This window comes from Bos javanicus, chromosome 16, assembly GCF_032452875.1.
Source record: "Bos javanicus breed banteng chromosome 16, ARS-OSU_banteng_1.0, whole genome shotgun sequence".
Lineage (NCBI taxonomy): Eukaryota > Metazoa > Chordata > Mammalia > Artiodactyla > Bovidae > Bos > Bos javanicus.
This window is the reverse complement of record NC_083883.1, coordinates 35931126-35951313: the sequence shown is the minus strand read 5'-3', so window position 1 is coordinate 35951313 and position 20188 is coordinate 35931126. Positions and strand designations below refer to the sequence as shown.

General features: G+C 40.3%; 1 protein-coding gene across 1 annotated transcript in view; it reads left to right on the top strand.

Moving 5' to 3' along the window:
• Window positions 1-2070: 2070 nt before the first annotated feature.
• Window positions 2071-20188, top strand: part of KMO (kynurenine 3-monooxygenase) — a 68501-nt gene continuing 50383 nt past the window's right edge. The window contains 1 exon segment of the mRNA XM_061382526.1: window positions 2071-2459. Coding sequence (XP_061238510.1) covers window positions 2406-2459 — 54 coding nt within the window. The 5' untranslated portion in view covers window positions 2071-2405.

Here is a 20188-nt window from a genome sequence, read left to right as displayed (position 1 = left end):
CATAGCAGCATTATTCAAAATATTTGGTTGGCCATAAAGTTCATTTAGGTTTTTCTGTAGCGTCTTATGGAAAAGCCCTAACAAGCTTTCTGGCCACCCAATATTGAAAAACTGGGAACACCCAAATGTCCATCAGCAGTAGAATGGATAAATGAAAACAAGTGAATTAGAACACCATGGAATAACACAGATTAATAAAATACTGAAGAAAAGAAGCAAATTTCAAAGAAAAAAACCCAGCATAATTCATTACAGTAAAGCTTACTGTAAATGAATAAAAAGAAGCAAAGAGGCAAAACTAAAGCTTATTTATTAATTTTTGGCTGCACTGGGTCTTTGTTGCCGTGCATGGACTTTTCTCTAGCTGCAGTGAGCAGGGGCTACTCTCTAGTTGCCGTGTACAGGCTTCTCATTGCGGTGGCTTCTCCTGCTGCAGAGCACAGGCTCCAGAACATGCAGGCTTCAGCAGTTGCACTGTGTGGCCCTAGTAGTTGTGGCTCATGGGCTCTAGAGTGCAGACTCAGTAGCTGTGGTACAAGGGCTTAGTTGCTCTGAGGCACGTGGAATCTTCCCCAGTCGGGGATTGAACCTGTGTCCCCTGCATGGCGAGGAGATTCTTAACCTCTGAACCACCAGGGAAGTCCAAAACTAAAGGATTATAAGGTTGCTTGTACGAATGGCGATTACCTCTGTGAAGAGACTTTTGGCAATGGACACATGTAGACTTTTGGGGCCCTGGCAATTGTTTTTTTCATAGTCTGAGTGGTAAATACATGAGTACTTGCTTTACAATAAGTTATTGGACTGTATACTTGGGTTTTACGTGCTTTAGTTTTTGGTGTTATAGTCCACAATGAAAAAACAAATGAAACAGCTCTCTGTATACTGACATTAAATAATTATTGAGTTTATGTTGTAAATGAAAACCTGGAGTGTGGAAAAGTGTATAAAATTGGCTACTATTTATGAAAAAAAAGGAAGGAGGTATGAGGGAGGGAGAGAGAGACAGAGAGAGAAAGCAGGAGAGAGGTGTTCATAAAAGAAGAGGGAATAAAAAACCTGGTTATCTTGGGGGAAATAGCTGGCTAAGGGACAAGATTAGAAGAAAACTGACTATTCATTGTATACCCTTTTGTACTTTTTGTATTTCATAAAATGTAAATGTATTAGCTATTCTGTGTGTGTGTGTGTGTACTCAGTCATGTCTCACTCTTTGTGACCCCATGGGCTGTATCCTGCCTGGGTCCTCTGTTCATGGAATTTTCCAGACAAGAATACTGGAGTGGGTTGCCATTTCCTACTCTAGGGGATCTTCCCAAGCCAGGGATCAAACCCCTGTCTTCTATGTCTCCTGCATTGCACGTGGATTCTTTACCACTGCCACATGGGAAGCTCATTAACTATTCTAAATAAATAAGTAAACGTTTCTGAAAAAAAATTCCTAACAACAATGCTGATTATACTTATCCACAAGAGGTCACTATCGACTGATGTTGAACTCTAGTTCCTCATCAGAGGAAAACCAGTCTGAAGGCTTCCTGCTCTCACCAGGAAGTGAAGAAGCATCTTCATTTACATTCTTACTTTATTTTACCTGTCATGTTCTGTTTTATAAAAAACCCTCCAATTCAAAAATACACACAGAAATTTAAAATATATATTTAAAATGGAGCGGAAGAAGACAAAGAATTTAAGAGACAATATGAAGCCATGAATGAATTTACAAAAAGCATAATATTATCCATTTCCCCTAGGATTAATACACAAATTAGATTCTAATGTTTCTAGCATTTGATACAAAAAAGGAAGTATTGTCAGTTTTATAATTCAAAATCTTGCTCAGGAGAATATTCAGAGTATGAAAAATGTTTTCCCTGGTATAGTCTGCTAAAGACAATCCATAAGGATGGTTTAGGTGAAATTCCTGACCAGTCTTAATAACAAGAACAATCCACAGAACAATTGGGAAACCACGCCATCTTATTAAGAGAAGTGTAAGATGCTCTGGGACACCAGATCAGGGAAGTTTCATGCATGGGTTAGTCATGGTTGAAAATGAAACTAAGAATACTTGGTATAGAAAAGGAAGAAGAAAAGCCACAAAACTTGTGCTTTAAAAATTCTGACTTACACATAAGAGAGTGTTCAGTCTTCACTTGGCTGGATTTTTCAAAATTTGGTTATTGCGACAAATTCCCTTTCCCCTAAAGTTGAGCTGATTGTCCTTCCGGCAACTAATGGGTTAAATGCTACCTTCTAAGTTCACGGAAAAAGGGCCCTATTCAAATGCTGCTGCTGGCTCACCAATGCAGGGCTTAAGGCAAAGACGGAGGGAAGTCAGTGTATAGGAGACAGTTTTCTCTGTGAAGAGAGCTGCAACAGCTGTGAAAAACACTTCAGCAGTGATGGATTCTTCTGATATTCAAAGAAAAAATATAGCTATCATTGGTGGTGGCTTGGTAAGAATCTATTTGGATATATTATTCCTGGTAGTGGTATTATATTATCATTACTCTTTTTTTGCTTTTTGATCAGAGATTAATTGCTTTTATTAATATTTTTTCTATCAGTTTTACTGCAGTATTATTGACATAGAGCACTCTGTAAGTTTCAAGTGTACGGCATAATGATTTCACTTACATACATTATAAGATGATTCCCACAAGAAGTTTAGTGAGTATTTCTCATTTCAGAGAGGTATAAAATAACAGAAAAAGAAAACATATTTTTTCCTTGTAATGGGAACTCTAAGGATTTACTCTCTTAACAATTTTCATATGCAACATACAGTGGCATTAATTACATGTTACATCTATGGTGCTTATTTATATTATAACTGTTAGTTATATTATAACTTTTTGACCACCTTTGTTGTTGTATAAAGATATTATACCTCTAATCTTCCTCACCTATTTCACTTATTTTAGTATTATTAATCACTTGTAAGGATTGTTCACTTTCTTTTGAAACATTTCTGATATTTAAATACACCTTTTTAAAATGTGGTATTAATTTAGTTTGCTCTTTCCTAAAAGAGCTATCTTATTTCCATTTTCCCTTGTTTTTTCTGTATAGCATTTTTCAAAATAGAAAATAAAGCAAATTGAATTTGATTAATCCCTGAATGGACTATGTTTTAAAACAAATATTAATGTAAATAATCATTTTAATCAAAACATTTGCCCTGCTTTGGTTAATAACTCAGTTTATACTGTCTAGTAAGAATAAAAGTGTCAAGAAACATGAAGTTAATGCAGAATTATCACATTGAATGTTCACTAGTTGTTTGAGTAAGTGGGAGTAATACTTATTCAGTGATCCTGTCTGGCTGGTTCCAAGTTGGTGGAGTGAGGCACAGAGCAGGTGAGATGAATGGGCTGAGATGACCCCACATCTGGCAAGATGAGGGGAGAGGGTGTCTATTCTCTGCTTCCACGGTTATTATAGGAAAGCTGCTGCTGCTGCTACTAAGTCGCTTCAGTCGTATCCGACTCTGTTCGACCCCATAGACGGCAACCCACCAGGCTCCCCCGTCCCTGGGATTCTCCAGGCAAGAGTACTGGAGTGGGGTGCCATTGCTCTGCTTAACATGGGGCTGCCTCAGTGAAACTGTATTTTCCCCTCCCTTAGCAGAACAACTATTTTGGAATCAAAATATCCCCATTAGTTAAAGTTTAATCATTTTGGCTTTGCCTTTGGTTTAATCATGTGCACGCTTTTAAATCATAGGTGTTTATTTATTTCATTTACTTTGCGAAAATTTGCTGAGGGCCTAATAATGTACCAGACACTGTTCTAGGTTGTATGTAAATGAGTACATTTTGTACCACATATAGAGTTATACAGTTTGTGCTAATTCTGACTTGGGTGTTGCCTTCCTTTTCGTGTTTTCCCTAAAGTATGATGACAGTTTTAACATTTCTGGTTTGCTATTGTTGTAGCTACACGTTCTGGGAAATAAACTCACTCAGAAGGATAATGCAAATAGTGGAGTGCAGTTTATTACACCAGCGGGCCCAAGGCAGAGTCTCCCCTTAGCCAAGGACCCCCGACCAGTTTTTGTGAAAACCTTATGTACCTTAAGTGTACATGCACGAACCCACCTCCCCAAATTCCCTGACAATAAAAGTTAACCCGTGATTCATATGCCTTAAGCCTAGGTAGTTAACAGTGGACAATTATCAATAGGCCTGTGGTCATACCTCAATAAGCATAGTAGACTGTATGATTCCATTTGGTTACACAGATAATTAGGGGCTCTTCCTTCCTGGGGCCTGGTTTTCCAGTTGGTTTGTCGTTTCCACAGATACTGGGCCTAAAGCTCAGGGTCCACAGTCGAGCCCAAGATGGAGTCCTGCTTTCAAGATAGGGCCAGTTCTGATTCCTCCTTCACTATCACATGCTGTGTTGGCCAATGCATGTGACATACATCCTCATTTCTTCATACTTTATACCTGGCTTCAATCCAATCATTCCTATCAAAATTTTTCATAAAATGTGAATTCATGGAGTCAACAAAATCTTATTGGGTGCCAGCTATGTGCCAACATTGTTTTAGGTACTAGGAATATAGTGATAAGCATTTAGGGAGGAGAAAGATAATGGAGAAGAAAAGTAAGTTCAGTGAGGCCTAAGTACTACAAAAAAAAATTCAAGCAGGGTAATGCTGTAGGGTCTTGAGGGTATCCACTTACAGAGTGTGGTCAGGGACAGCTTTTCTGAGGAGATATATGACCTGAAAAATTCGAAGGAAGCCATCATGTGAAGGGCTACAGAAAGACCATTTGGAGTAGATGAAGGACTGTAGAGAAACAATGAGGAGATAAAGAGCTGGGTACTTTCCTTGGAGCAGACAGAAAGGCACAAAGAATGAACCTGGAAAGGAGTGGCCACTGAGGCTGGGGAGAGTCCTAGGATCTTAGAGTGCAAGGCAGACAGATTTTACCCTAGATGCAATGGAAAGCCGTTGGAAGATTTTAAGTAGGAAAGCAAGCCGTGATTTTAAGATTGCTTAGGCTGTTATAAAGAGAAGAACTGGGAAAATTTTAAGACCAGGTAGACCAGTTAAGAGGCTGTTGTGTTTGTCCAACGCTTGGATTACGGTGGCAGCAGTGATATCTCTTCTCTATGGACAAGGAAATGGCAACCCACTCCAGTGTTCTTGCCTAGAGAATCCCAGGGACGGGGGAGCCTGGTGGGCTGCTGTCTATGGGGTCGCACAGAGTCGGACACGACTGAAGTGACTTAGCACTTAGCAGCAGTGATATCTCTTATGATGGCGCTTAGATATCCAAGTGACAGTGAAAGTCATTCGGTCATGTCCAACTCTTTGTGACCCCATGGACTATACTTTCATGGAATTCTCTAGGCCAGAATACTGAAGTGGGTAGCCTTTCCCTTCTCCAGGAGATCTTCCCAATCCAGGGATTGAAACCAGATCACCTGTATTGCAGGTGGATTTTTTACCAGCTGAGCCATAAGAGAAGCCCAAGAATACTGGAGTGGGTAGCCTGTTCCTTTTCCAGGAGATCTTCCCGACCCAGGAATCAAACTAGCGCCTCCTGCATTGCGGGCAGATTCTTTGTCAACTGAGCTAGGGGATATAACAAATATGTGATTGGATATATGACTTTGGAAGGCATAAAAATGTGAGTATCATCTGCAGGTTTCTCCCTGAATAACACTTTAACTCTTCATCATAGATCCACTTCATTATCTGGGCACACATACATGTGCTAGAAAATGGAAGACATGAACTAATACACATATATTAAGAAGCAATTAAAATTCCTCTGCAAAGGAATTCTATTCACCTTATTGCTCAGGTCCGTACTTAGGAATCACGTCTGATTCTTTTTTTTCATTTTATGAAAATCCCCGTTTCTCTTTCATTCTACCAATAAGCCTTGGCAGCTCTATAACAAAAATATATTTCAATTCTGGTCATTGCTACCATCCTAGTTAGGGCCATCATTCTTTATCCATACTCTTGCAGCCTCCTCCTAAATGATCTCCCAGCTTCTACTCTTATCCATAGGCAGTCACACAGCAGCCAGAATCAACCTTTCAAATCATTAGTGTGATAATTACCATTCATTGCTTACAACCTTCCATTACAAATAAAGTAAAATCTAAACTCCTTACCAAAAGCCCTACAGGAACTGAGTCTGTCTACCTGCCTGGCCTCATCCTTTCCATGTTTTTGTTTTTTATATTACCTATCAGCACCTGAAATCATATACTTTATTTGTTTTGGGTAAGTAGGTAAGCTGTTTATTAAGCATCTATTCCTACAAGGATATAGCCTCTCGTCACTGGAACCATACCTAATATTGCTTAATGTCATTATTTAGTATTTGACAGATAAATGAATGAAAGGAATGAAAAACTCTTCTTAATGATATGAAGGTAAAGGAAATTTCATAATGGATGAAAGACTGAATATTGAGGAAATTTAAAAAAATGCTGATTACAAAAAGTGATTCAAGAAGGTTAAATTCAATACATAAAGGACAAAATTATTTGCTTGCCCATCTACTTTCTTTTGTGTGTGTGTGTGTTTCACCCTTCCCCTTATCTTCCTCCCCATGGACTGATCCTAGTCCCTTAGACTAGGATCTCTGGTTATTAAAGGCTGATACACTAAAGGCTCTTTCTGGGCCCCAGGGGGAAAATTGCAACAGAGCTGAGAACCTTTACTCAGAAGTCCAAATAATATAATGAACTGATTTTTTCCCCCAATGATACCTTGCCTAGTGAAAGATCACTCAAGAATTTGTCTTTGCTCTAATGTAGTGATCATCTGATTCTGTGATTAACCAATTGATTTCTGTTCTTTGAAGACATGTTAAGTCAAAGAGGTCAGAAGTAACCAATAGATCAATGAAGGAGTCTTTGAGAAACTAAAGGTGAAAGAAATTGTAAACCATGATCATAAACTGGCTAAAGTTTATCTATTAAAGAGTGGGAAAAGACATTAAAACAGTTTTTCAAGAATGTTAATCTGAGTATTTACAAAAAATCACTATACTCAGTTATTTTCCTTCTTGTGTGAAACACTGCTCCCAATCCCTTCCCCTGCAATAAGGATTACCTCCTGGAAGCTGGGGGTGTAACTTCTCCTGCGAATGCACATAGGACTTTGCTTGCCTTTATCACAGACTGCATTCTGTTAAAGTTATAGACATAATAATTATAAAGAGATAATTGTTTAGTTGCTGAGTTATGTCTGACTGTTTTGTGACCCAATGGACTGCAGTCAGCCAGGCTCCTCCATCCATGGGATTTCCCAGGGAAGAATACTGGAGTGGGATGGCATTTTTCTTCTACAGGGAATCTTCCCAACTTAGGGATCGAACCCCTGTCTCTTGCATCTCCTACACGAGCCGGTGGATTCTTTACCACTGAGCCACCCAAATTTGTAGATATGCATAGTTTATTCCCCATAGAAGCTTCTATAATTTCATGAGTCTAAATATTTTCTTATCTTTGGGTCCTGCCCCCTTTTCTTTTATAACGGTTATCCCAGTGCCTTGTACTGTCAAACACACTATAATATCTTGTGTGCATGAGTTTGCTTTCAGAACAAAGTGCAGGATCATGGTCTTAGATGTTATGGGCAAGTAAAACAAAGACACTATTTTTCAGAATGGAGTCATAATGAATGCAATACTTTTAAGGACTAACATTAAAAAAGAAGAAGAAGATTTAAAAACCAATCTCTACTTTTCAGGCTGAAAAAAGTTTTGTTGTTGTTGTTTAGTCACTCAGTCGTGTCTTACTCTTTGAAACGCCATGGACTATATAGCCCACTAGGCTCCTCTGTCCTTCAGATTCTCCAGGCAGAAATACTGGAGTGGGTTGCCATTAGGAAGGAGTTTTACAGTTTTCTAATTCTAACCTAAGTCAACCCAGGGGTAAAAAACTGCCACATGAGTTTAGGTTAGAGTGAGACCTGTTTTCTTCACCAAATGACAATCCAGAGAAGTCAAAAGAAAGGCCATTGCACATGTGTCCTGAAGATGGGTAGGTATTCAGGTTCTTGGTATCTGGAAATGCTGCTGCTGAGGTGACTGTTTTCAATGCTTACAAATATGATGGAAATGATCAGAGTTTTCAGTGACAGTTACAGCTACTGATCTCTCATTTTTTGGCTGAAGTTTAGAGTTTCAGCTGTAAGGATTATTGAGAATAGCAGCCTTAGTTGTTGCCTGCTGTTGCAGTGTCCATTGTTCTAGCACACACTTTGAAGATGTATTTTAGGGCAATATTGACACATTTCTTCTGTCTCGCTAGCTGACAAGCAACTCCTTTCCCCCTCTGTTTGACCCAGCGAAATTCTCCATTAAGAGCTTATTTAGAGGGTAAAGTTGTTCAAAACATCAGGTCAAGGAGACATGTTTTCCATGACTTATTATTGTTAATTGTGCCCTGTCCCCTAGTAGTCAAGTTGTTAGTGGCTTCTACTGGTGAAACTGGGGCTTCCCAGGTGGCTCAGTGGTAAAGAATCTGCTTGTCAATACAGGAGACACAGAAGATGCAGGTTCAATCCCTTGGTTGGGAAGATTCCCCTGGAGAAGGGAATGGCAACTCACTCCCGTATTCTTGCTAGGAAAATTCCATGGACAGAGAAGACTGGTGAGCTATAGTCCATGGGGTTGCAAAAGAGTTGGACATGACTTAGCGACTAAACAACAACTGATGAAACTGCCTTTGAAACTGCCTGACCTTGATGCTATGAGAGGTTATATCTCACGTCTAGAGATGTTCAATTCTGTCACAAATTTATAGGCTCAAACTGGACCTTATGCCAAAATGGCCCTAGACACTGTTTTCTGCCCTGTCTCTCTAGGGTCTTTCCACCTCACAGTCACTCTTCACTCAGTTCAGTTGGACAGAAGCAGCAAAAGACAGTGAGGAGAATGCACTGGAAAGGCTGCAATCTGCTGGAAGTGCAGGAACTCTTACCCTCTCTGGGTCTTTGTTTCTTCATCCTGGGCTAAGACTAGGTCCCTAATTCTTTTAACTCTACAGTTTTGTTGCTTCCTTTTCATACTTCCTTCCTCGCAGGTCACTAGCTTTGTTCTCAATCTAGTCTTTATAAACATAGAAATCAAATGTCACCTAGATTTTTCACTTTCTCCAAAATAAATATTCTAGACATGTATAAACCATCAAATGTTTCATAATTTTTGGTTAAGGTCTGTCTATATATAGTTGCTTTTGAACTGTGATGTTGGAGAAGACTCTTGCAAGCCCCTTGGACTGCAAGGAGATCCAACCAGTCCATTCTGAAGGAGATCAGTCCTGGGTGTTCATTGGAAGGACTGATGCTGAGGCTGAAACTCCAGTACTTTGGCCACCTCATGGGAAAAGTTGACTCATTGGAAAAGACCCTGATGCTGGGAGGGATTGGGGGCAGGAGGAGAAGGGGACAACAGAGGATGAGATGGCCGGATGGCATCACCGACTCGATGTATGTGAGTTTGGGTAAACTCCGGGAGTTGGTGATGGACAGGAAGGCCTGGCGTGCTGCGATTCATCAGGTTGCAAAGAGTCAGACACGGCTGAGCAACCGAACTGAACTGAACTGAACTGATAGTTCTCTATATAGTTGATGCTGGGAAAGATTGAAGGCCAGAGAAGGGGATGATGGTTGGAGATGAGATGGTTGGATGGCATCACCGGCTCAATGGACATGAGTTTGAGTAAACTCCGGGAGTTGATGATGGACAGGGAGGCCTGGCATGCTGCAATCCATGGGGTTGAAAAGAGTCAGACACGACTGAGCAACTGAACTGAACTGAACTAATAGTTAGTTCAAGTGTATACTTTTTACTTTACGCAAATATTGACGAGACAAACCATGCAAATAGCTTAATAACTATTATTATTTTATTTCATTAATATTAAAATATCTATTCACGTCACTCTTGCTTTCCACTCCTCAGGCACAAAAACTTACGTATGATAAACCTGTATTACTGCCCTGATTTCTAGCACCTTGTACAAACAGAAGTGAAGTCAGTTTCTTTGTGACCATGGATGTCATCTTGAATTTGCTTAATAAGTAGAGACAAGTTTTCATCTCACTCTACTAGCTTTCCTCAATTTCTTTTGTAGTTTTGCTTATGTTACAATTCCTCTCACCAAATAAGTTTTCTTTGAGCTATCTCACTCACGTATCTGTATTTCTCTAACAGGCCTGACTAACATTTTGAGTATTTTTTGCTACCCTGATAGATAAGGTACCTCATAAACCCTGTTCTCACCTACATAAAACAAAAGTCCTTGCTCAGCGTTTAGTTCATTTGCTGCCTAATGAACAGTATCTGAAATGGAGCCAATAACTTTAGACAGATCAGTTTTGTTAACTGCCTACCAAGAAAGTGTTCTGCTTTCCTTTTATTGGCTCCAAAATACTGTTTGTCCATCTGTCCATACACATCTCTTCATTCAGCTATTCATCTATCTGTCAACTCAAAGAGAAAAGAACATTCCTCCACTGGTGATGATAATCTCAGTTAGCACTTTTTTCTTGAAGACAATTTGAAAAAAATATATGCTGATAGTCTTAAAAATATGGAGGAATTAAAGAAAGCAACATGCTCCCTCTCTCTCTGAAAGTCAGCTTCAGCAATGCCTTGCCTTTAGAAGGAAGATTGTCCTTTAATCTGAGGGAAGTTAAAAGCATTAGAATCTAATATAGACTCTCAAATACACCAAATCTGGAGTATGTACAAAACCTGTAACAAAACCTTCTAAAAATCTTGCTCACTCTCAACTTCTTCCATGTACTTTCCAGTTATTTCAAAAACAAAACCAAAGAAGATACAACTAACTCCTGCCACACTCCAAGCCATCAAAACCCTCTCCTCAACTTATCTCAGACTCTCTTCTACTCCATTCTCATCACCTTGTTTATAATTAAACAATATAAATTCCTCCTGATACTAAACAATATAAATTCCTCCATTCCTCCTGATACTAAGGCTCAAGAACCAATGGGGCAGACAGAAAGAGAGTATGGATCTCAGAAGTTTCTGGGAGTTTGGTCCCTGTCACTAAGACCTGTGCTTTGATGGACCATTTCATTATTGTGATTTTACCAAAAGAACTCAGTGGGCACCATGCAATTGTTTATAACCCTAAAAATTTAAAATAACTCCAATGTACAAATGTAAGGGTATTGCATACAACAAAATGTAAGGCAATTCTTAAGTATTATGATTTAAAATATCTTATGACTTGGAAATACATTCACAGTATACTATTCCTTTTTAAAAGATAACTATATAATAAAATATATATGTTTTATATATCCTAATACCATTTTAAGAAGAAATATCATTCGCTTTAAATACATAGGAAATGTTAATACTGGTTCTCCCTGGTGGTAAGATTGTGGAAGATTACATTTTCTTTCAAATACTTTCTAAATTTTTATTACAAACTGTTGAGTCTTTTACTAAGTATCAGGTCTGTACCGGAAATAGAAAGATGGACAAAATACAAGCCATACACATATCATTAATCCCTGGGCATTCACAGCCTAGTGGGAAAGTCAGTCAGGAATGTAAATAAATAATTCAGCTAATTACAAAAGATATTAAAACACATATATGCATCCACGGAATTAAAGAAGAAAAGACAAGTCTTTTGGAGTTGGAGAGATACTAAGAGAAATTGAACAGAGGATATGATTCTTGAATGAAAGCTAAAGGAGGAAAAAACAGCCCAGGCAAAGGGAACATTAGATTCAAATGCACATACGTGTCAAAGTGTAAGGCATATTCAGGAAAAATACAGTGACTTCGGTCTACCTCTTAGAGATAGTATATGAGAACAGGAGGAAGAAAAATGAGCTTGAGAGGCTGGGATCAAATGTAAGAATCTTTTATGCCATATTGAAAACTTGGGACTTTTTCTTAAAGACTTATGAGGAGCCAATAAAGGATTTTAAGAAAGGAACTGCATCATTCAATTTCTGTTTTAGACAATAGCCAGCTCTTCTGGAAGTATGACTTAAATAGGTAGACACTGGGGGGAGGAAGAATTGCTAGAAAACTTGTAGTAGTCCAGGTGTTAGGCAATGGGAGCCCCATATAGGAACAGTGGAAGGTATGGGAAGGAGATCTATTTTCAGAGAGATTTGAAAGATGCAATAAATAGGACTTGTTACCTCATTAAATATATATTTGTAGGTAGAGAGGGCATTAACTGTTCTCTGAGTTATCCTAGTTGGGTGAAATAGCAGGTAGAGTCGTCATTCACTAAGAGAAAGAACACAGAGGAGGAGAAGGGTCTGAAGGTTGAGGAGGGGAATAAGTTGAATGTGAGTTATGTTGAGATGAAGATTCCTAGGAATCTTCCTAGGAAGACATCCAGGAAGAGAGGTTCAGTAGTCAGAGATGGTGTTCTGGAGGAGTATCTAGGCTAGAGAAAAAGTCATGAACAAACTTTCTTAAGAGCCCCAACTTCAAAGTGTGGGGGGCATTCATCTTATCATCAACAAAAGAAGGAAAATCAGGGCTGTTGCTTGACTTTAGAGACCAAATTCAAATGATACAGGTAAGAGAGTTCAGAGTAAGATCTAAATAATAAAACATTTGACATAACATTCACAATTCTAGAGTCCTTGGATGGCTAAATGGTAAGAATCTGCCTGCAATGCAGGATACCCAGGTTCAGTCCCTGGGCTGGGAAGATCCCCTGGAGAAGGGAATGGCAACCCACTCCAGTATTCTTGCTTGGAAAGTTCTATGAACAGAGGAGCCTGGTGGACTACAAAGAGCCGAACATGACTGAGATACTAACAAACACTTTCACTTTCTCAATTCTAGCAGATGTAATAGTTACAAAGTATGAAGACATTCTTATTTGCTTATTTCAGAGTAAGTGCAATTAACAATCTGGTTCTTCTCATTACATTGCTACTTTCAAAGATCAAATTCTTCAAAGACCAAGCTATAGTTCCATGAGTTCCGTTAGTACTAAAGCCTAACAGGCTTGCCTGTTAGGTGATAGACTCAGAAACAAACAATCTCTATGACTCTTGCTGCTGCTGCTGCTAAGTAAGTCGCTTCAGTCATGTCCGACTTTGTGTGACCCCATAGACGGCGGCCCACCAGGCTTCCCCATCCCTGGGATTCTCTAGGCAAGAACACTGGAGTGGGTTGCCATTTCCTTCTCCAATGCATGAAAGTGAAAAGTGAAAGTGAAGTCACTCAGTCGTGTCTGACCCTCAGCGACCCCATGGACTGCAGCCTTCCAGGCTCCTCCATCCATGGGATTTTCCAGGCAAGAGTACTGGAGTGGGGTTAGGGAAAGTTTTATGTGCTTCAGTAGGTCAAAAATAGTTGACACATGTTTAACATTACATTAGTTCTGAAAGGTTGTTGTTGAATCACACGAATACACCGGGATTCTTGGCCCCCGGAGGAGAAGAATTCAATCCGGGGCTAGAGACGAGGCTTGATCGCTCGGAGCTTTTGTGTAATAAAGTTTTATTAAAGTATAAAGGAGATAGAGAAAGCTTTTGACATAGGCATCAGAAGGGGGTAGAAAGAGTACCCGCTTGCTAGTGTTGACAATGAAGTTATATACTCTCTAATGAATCCAAAGAATGTCTGGAGGTTGTAAAGACCTCATCAGACCTACTCCCATAATTTACATTTTAAGGTAACACTGTCCTCAGGCAAGATACATCCTTGTAAAGACCAGGTCTACTCCCGTAATTTACATTTTAAGATAACAGAAGGTTTAATCCAAAGACTGTCCTTAGGCAGGATACGTTATTGTTATATAATCCTAAGGAATGTGGAGAAAGAAAAAAAAGTTTGTCCTTTCTTCCTCCTTGAGAATTCCAGACCCCTCTCTCTTTGGGGACCCCTAGACTTCCTATCAACCTGCCTAGGAACTGACTCTCTCAGTTCCATGAGTTGGAGTGTAGGAAATGACAACCCACTCCAGTATTCTTGCCTGGAGAAACCCATGGACAGAGGAGCCTGGTGGGCTACAGTCCATGGGGTCGCAAAGAGTTGGACAGGACTGAAGTGATGGAGCATCAGTTCCATGAGTAGGAGACTATTAATAGGCTTTTCGAAAGCTTGTTTGGTGACAGACTCAGAAACAAGCAATCTCTGTGACTCTTAGGGAGAGTTTTATATGCTTCATGAGGTCAAAATTAGTTGACTGATGTTTAACAATACGTTACCAGATTAATTTCAAACATACTATATAAAAAGGCATAGAAAGTATGACATTTTAAAAATCATGATGCCTCTTCCTGTTAAGGTCAGCATTTATATTGGATTGGCCCAAAAGTTTGTTTGGGTTTTCCTGATGTTATAGAAAACCTGAATGAATTTTGGGCCAATCCAATAAATTTAAAGTTTTCTGGCACCCAACTCTAGTACTCTTGCCTGGAAAATCCCATGGATGGAGGAGCCTGGTGGGCTGCAGTCCATGGGGTCCCTAAGAGTCAGACACCACTGAGCGACTTCACTTTCACTTTTCACTTTAATGCATTGGAGAAGGAAGTGGCAACCCACTCCAGTGTTCTTGCCTGGAGAATCCCAGGGACTAGGGAGCCTGGTGGGCTGCTGTCTATGGGGTCGCACAGAGTCAGACACGACTGAAGAGACTTAGCAGCAGCAGCAGCAGCATGATCATTGGATACTTGAACAATCCTTGCTGCTGAGGTCACGTGGGAATCAGCGGAAAGGTAGTAGATCCTACTGCAAAAAGCCACACTGGCTGAATGCCTGAGAAGCATAACTCCACATTTATATAAAAGAAATGTTCAAATTATCTTTTAAATTAGTAAGTTAGGCATCAATATAATGGTCCACAGTGGGGTCCAAGCACATGACCCTTAAAGAAGGAAGTTAGAGTAAGTGGAGAAATGGAAGAGCAGTAAGTGGAGTAAATCCATGATTATGTAACCAAGGAATCGCCTCAGTCTGCTGAAGCACAAACAGGCTAAGCCAGTTGTTAATAAAACATTTACTTTTCAGATTATTTTTTATTAAAACTTCTTACTACTGTAAACTATTGATGCTGCAAAACAAATATGGAGGTTTTTCGTAATAGTCTATGTCCAGGCTTAACTCTGTCTGGGTTTCCCTCATAGCTCAGTTGGTAAAGAATCTGCCTGCAATGCTTCAAGAAACCCTGGTTAGATTCCTGGGTTGGGAAGATTTGCTGGAGAAAGGATAGACTACCCTCTCCCTCTCCAGTATTCTTGGGTTTTCCTTGTGGCTCAACTGGTAAAGAATCCACCCAAAATGCGGGAGATCTGGGTTTGATCCCTGTGTTGGAAAGATCTCCTGGAGAAGGGAAAGGCTACCCACTCCAGTATTCTGGCCTGGAAAATTCCATGGACTATATAGTCCATGGGGTCGCAAAGAACTGGACAAGACTGAGTGACTTCTCACTTTCAGGCTTTACTCTAAGAACTGGCATGAAAACTACAATAGCTCCTAGGAGTCTAACCCCATATAGTTTCTTCCCTCCTCTCACCAGCTTCCCTCCTTATTGATGCACAGGAAGCAGCTGGGCCTTACCCAAGAGTATGTGGTGGGCTGAGCATGATATACACATATTTTCCTTTCCATTTATCTCTTTGGGTCTTCCTAGCATTTTTGCCTGTGTAACAACTAAAGAGTCCCTGGTGGCTCAGATGGTAAAGCATCTCTCCGTAATACAGGAGACTCAGATTCAATCCCTGGGGCAGGAAGATCCCCTGGAGGAGGTCATGGCAACCCACTCCAGTATTTTTGCCTGGAGAGTCCCATGGACAGAGGAGCATGGTGGGCTGCAGTCCAATTCCTGATTAAGAGCATTTTACATAGAAGTGAGAAGGAGAAATAAAGTTAGAGTGAATCTATAAAGTACTTTATAAGCCATGTTACTAATCTTTCTAGCTGAATTTATACAATATCTACAAATAATTTTTCCTTTTAGTTTTATTCAAACCTTCAGTTCAGTTCAGTTCAGTTCAGTGGCTCAGTCGTGTCCGACTCTTTGCGACCCCATGAATCGCAGCACGTCAGGCCTCCCTGTCCATCACCAACTCCTGGAGTTTACCCAAACTCATGTCCATCGAGCTGGTGATGCCATCCAGCCATCTCATCCTCTGTCGTCCCCTTCTCCTCCTGCCCCCCAATCCCTCCCAGTATTAGGGTCTTTTCCAGTGAGTCAACTCTTCAAATGAGGTGGCCAAAGTATTGGAGTTTCAGCTTCAGCATCAGTCCTTCCAATGAAAATCCAGGACTGATCTCCTTTAGGATGGATTCAAACATTAGTAATACAGAATTGGACACCTTATTATGACTGGTCTTGGAGAAAGCATTGTTGTTTATTCTTTTGTGTTTATTAATAATAAGAAACAGCAGCAGTACATTTGAACTCACCACTCAACTGGAATTGATGCATTGCAGTGACTTATAACTGGGCTTCCCAGGTGGCTCAGCGATAAAGAACCCACCTGCCAATGCAGAAGCCAAAGGAGATGAGGGTTTGATCCTGGGTTGGGAAGATCCCCTGGGGGAAGGCATGGCAGCCCACTCCAGTATTCTTGCCTGGAGAGTCCTATTGACAGAGGAGGCTGGTGAGCTACAGTCCATAGGGTTGCAAAGAGTCGGACACAACTGAAGCGACTGAGCATGCAATGACTTACAATAACCTCTGTGCTTCTCTCCCACCCATTACATTGCCCTAAATCTTGCTTCTCTTGGTTACATAAATATATGTAAAAGTTTTATGATATATACATGATATATGCTGATCATATATATATATATACACATGTAAATAACAAATATACTTCTAAAACTTGTGGATATACACATACAAGTGGTTTAGTTTCAGTTGTTTTTATTATATGAGTATCAGGCAGTTTGAAGTCTTCTGGAACTTTTTTTTACTCATAGTGTTACTCATATATTCATATTATACTATTTTATCATGTAATTATACCATAATTTATTTGTCCTTACCTCTGTTATGGCTATGTAGACTGTTTCCAGAATTTTATTTATTTTCAGTTATGAAAACTGTGGCTCTGGATATTATGGCATGTGTCTCCGGGAGTTTCTCTTGGGTATATGCCTTGAAGAGGAATTGCTGATTTGTCAGAGATGTGAAAACTCAACTTGAAATCACTGCAAGCAATGCATAAGAGATCCTACTAACCCTCATCCTCTCTAGCACTTAAAATTTTCATGAAACAAGATTATACTAATTCCTATTGTGTCCATATCATGTGATATTCCTTCTTTTCCTTCTGCCTCATAAGGAACTATTTATGCAGGCTTGATTGGCAAACATACAGGAAGTGTTGGAGAGGTAGGGATCAACCTCCTTGCCAACTTTAGAAAAATTTGAAGCATATCTTCACCTGAGTCAGCTTTGTCTCCCCAGATCCTGGAATCAAATTTTGGTCAAAGAAAAGTAACATAAAAAACCCATAAGAGTAGGTCGTTGGCTTGGAAATGAGCCCCTTCTGAGCCCAATCACCGACTCTTATTAATATTTGTACATCATTTGTTATAATTCATTTATTCCATAATTCAAGTTGAATTCCCTGGAAACAAATGAATGTTATTCTTGCTTCTGAATCTCAGTTTCTCTAGTTTTCTATTATTGCCAATAAAGGCAAGTTGGTGCGCCTGACATACAGTGAGGCTAAACGAACCAAAATGTCAGTTTGGAGCAGAGGAAGGTTTATTGTAGGGCCATGCAAGGAGACTGGTGACTCATGTCCAAAAAGCCATGAACTCCCTGAAGAGTTTCACCAAAGCATTCTAAAAGGCCAGGTGAGGTGGAGAGGGTAGGTGGTGGTCACAGGGTATATGATCAGCTCATGTACAATTCTCTGGTTGGTTGATAGTGAAGGAAAGGGTGGTGTTGCAGGGGTTAACATTCAGTCCTTAGGCTCGAGGAGGTCTGGGGCTATGTGGTCATGATCATCAAGTAGCTTCCATTTGGTGTGGAGTTTTCACATCTGTTAAAAAAAGACTCAGGAAATGTGCATCAGTTATTGTTATCTAGGTAATTCAGAGAGGAGCTAAAGCAGAAGTTATGGGGGAATGGGCTTCCCCGGGAAGGCCCCATCAGTTATATCATTTCCCTATATTAATTTCACTGATCTTCTGCTGTTTAGATTGCGGTTTGCGTGTCCTGTTGTCTTTCTCCCTGGGCTGTTTTCCCAGTGTATACAATAGAATATTACTCAACTATGAGAAGGAACGAAGTTGGGCCATCTGCAGAGATGTAGATGGAACTAGAGCCTGTCATACACAGTGAAGAAAGTCAGGAAGAGAAAAACAAACATTGTACAATAACACATGGATGTGGAACTTGTAAAAATGGTACAGATGAACCTATTCACAGGGCAGGAATAGAGATGCAGACATAGAGAATGGATGTGTGGAGACAGGGAGGGGGTGGGGGATGGGATGAATAGGGAGATTGAGATTGACATATATACACTGTCATGTGTGAAAGAGATAGCTAATGGGAACCTGCTGTGCAGCACAGGGAGCTCAGCTCAGTGCCCTCTGGTGACCTAGTGGATGGGATGTGGGGTAGGAGGAAGGTTTAAGAGGGAGGAGATATATGTATACAGGTGGCTGGTTCACTCCATTGTACAGCATAAACTAATACAACATTGTGAAGCAACTATACCCCAGTAAATAAGGAAATACAAGAAAAGACTAATTTCTAAATTACTTCCTCTACCCTCACTCCAACTTTCCTGACCCTCTTCGTCTCCTGATCAATATCCTTCTCCTGCCCTGTTTTCCATATGCATAAAAGAAGCAGTTATGATCATGGACTGTGTGTGTGTGTTAGTTGCTCAGTCGTGTCCGACTCTTTGCGACCCCACAGACTGTAGCCTCCCAGGCTTCTCTGTCCATGCTTTTCTCCAGGCAAGAACACTGGAGTGGATTGCCATTCCCTTCTCCAATGATCATACACTGAAAGAAAGAAGATTTTCACAAACTGTTCTTTTTTTCTTCAGTGAGACTTACTCAATTTAGCTTTTAATCCCTTTTATTTATTTATTTTTTTTCTGGTGCAACTGAGCAATTTAACCATTTGAAGAAATTTATTTTATTGTATGAACTTTACTGTTAGCTTACAGTTTTTCTTTCCTTGATACAACTTATTACTATTGCCCTTACTAGATATTATTTTCTTAAAATTAGAGTATAATTGCTTGACAATGTTGTGTTAGTTTCTGCTGTACAATAAAGTGTATCAGCCACATGTATACACATATTCCGTGCCCCCTCTCCACTGCTTGGACCTCCCTCCCATCCCCCCACCTCATATACCTCTGGCCCCATTATCAACCTCCCCTACCAGAGTGATATGTTGTTGTTATTGTTTAATCGCTAAGTCGTGTCCAATTCTTCTGTGACCCCCGTGGGCTGTAATCCACCAGGTTCCTTGGTTCATGGTATTTCCCAGGCAAGAATACTGGAGTGAGTTGCCATTTCCTACTCCAGGGGATCTTCCCAACCCAGGGATTAAACCTGCATCTCCTGCATTGGCGGGTGGGTTCTTTACCACTGCACCACCTGGGAAGCTCTTGTGACTACACAACTGTACTAATAGGTCCCTTACACACTGCCCAGGTGCAAAGCCCTCTCCTTATTCCCACATCCACCGGGGGCTGCTGTGACCCCACCAGCCTCACATCTCAGAGCTTCTCTACTTTAGTATTTACCCTCATCCAGCATTGAATCCTGTCTCCCTGCTGACTTCTTTGCTACTGTTTCTTCTAAAATCTTGCACAGAGTCCACTGGATCTGTTTTTTGGTATGCAAAATTTCCAGTGTTTTCTCTTTACTTAGTGCATTGCCCCTCAGACTCCTGATCTTAGCTTAAACCTAAGGACAGCAACAGTCTTACAGCCTTCTCCCACAGCACAAGCATCTCAGGATTGGGAGTTGCCATGGTATCCTTACTCTACACTGCAACTTTCAGCCTGCAGCTTCTGTCTCCGTTTTTATCTGTAAATCCTTTGAGGCTACTGACACTACTTTATCACCTCTGTCCCCTCATTGTTGTCATCAATCAACCTCTAGGCCATTTCCACCCAATATTGAAGACTTCACACCTAATCTTTTTTCTATATTCCAGCCCTGCCATTGCCTTGAGTGACTATCAAAGTTCG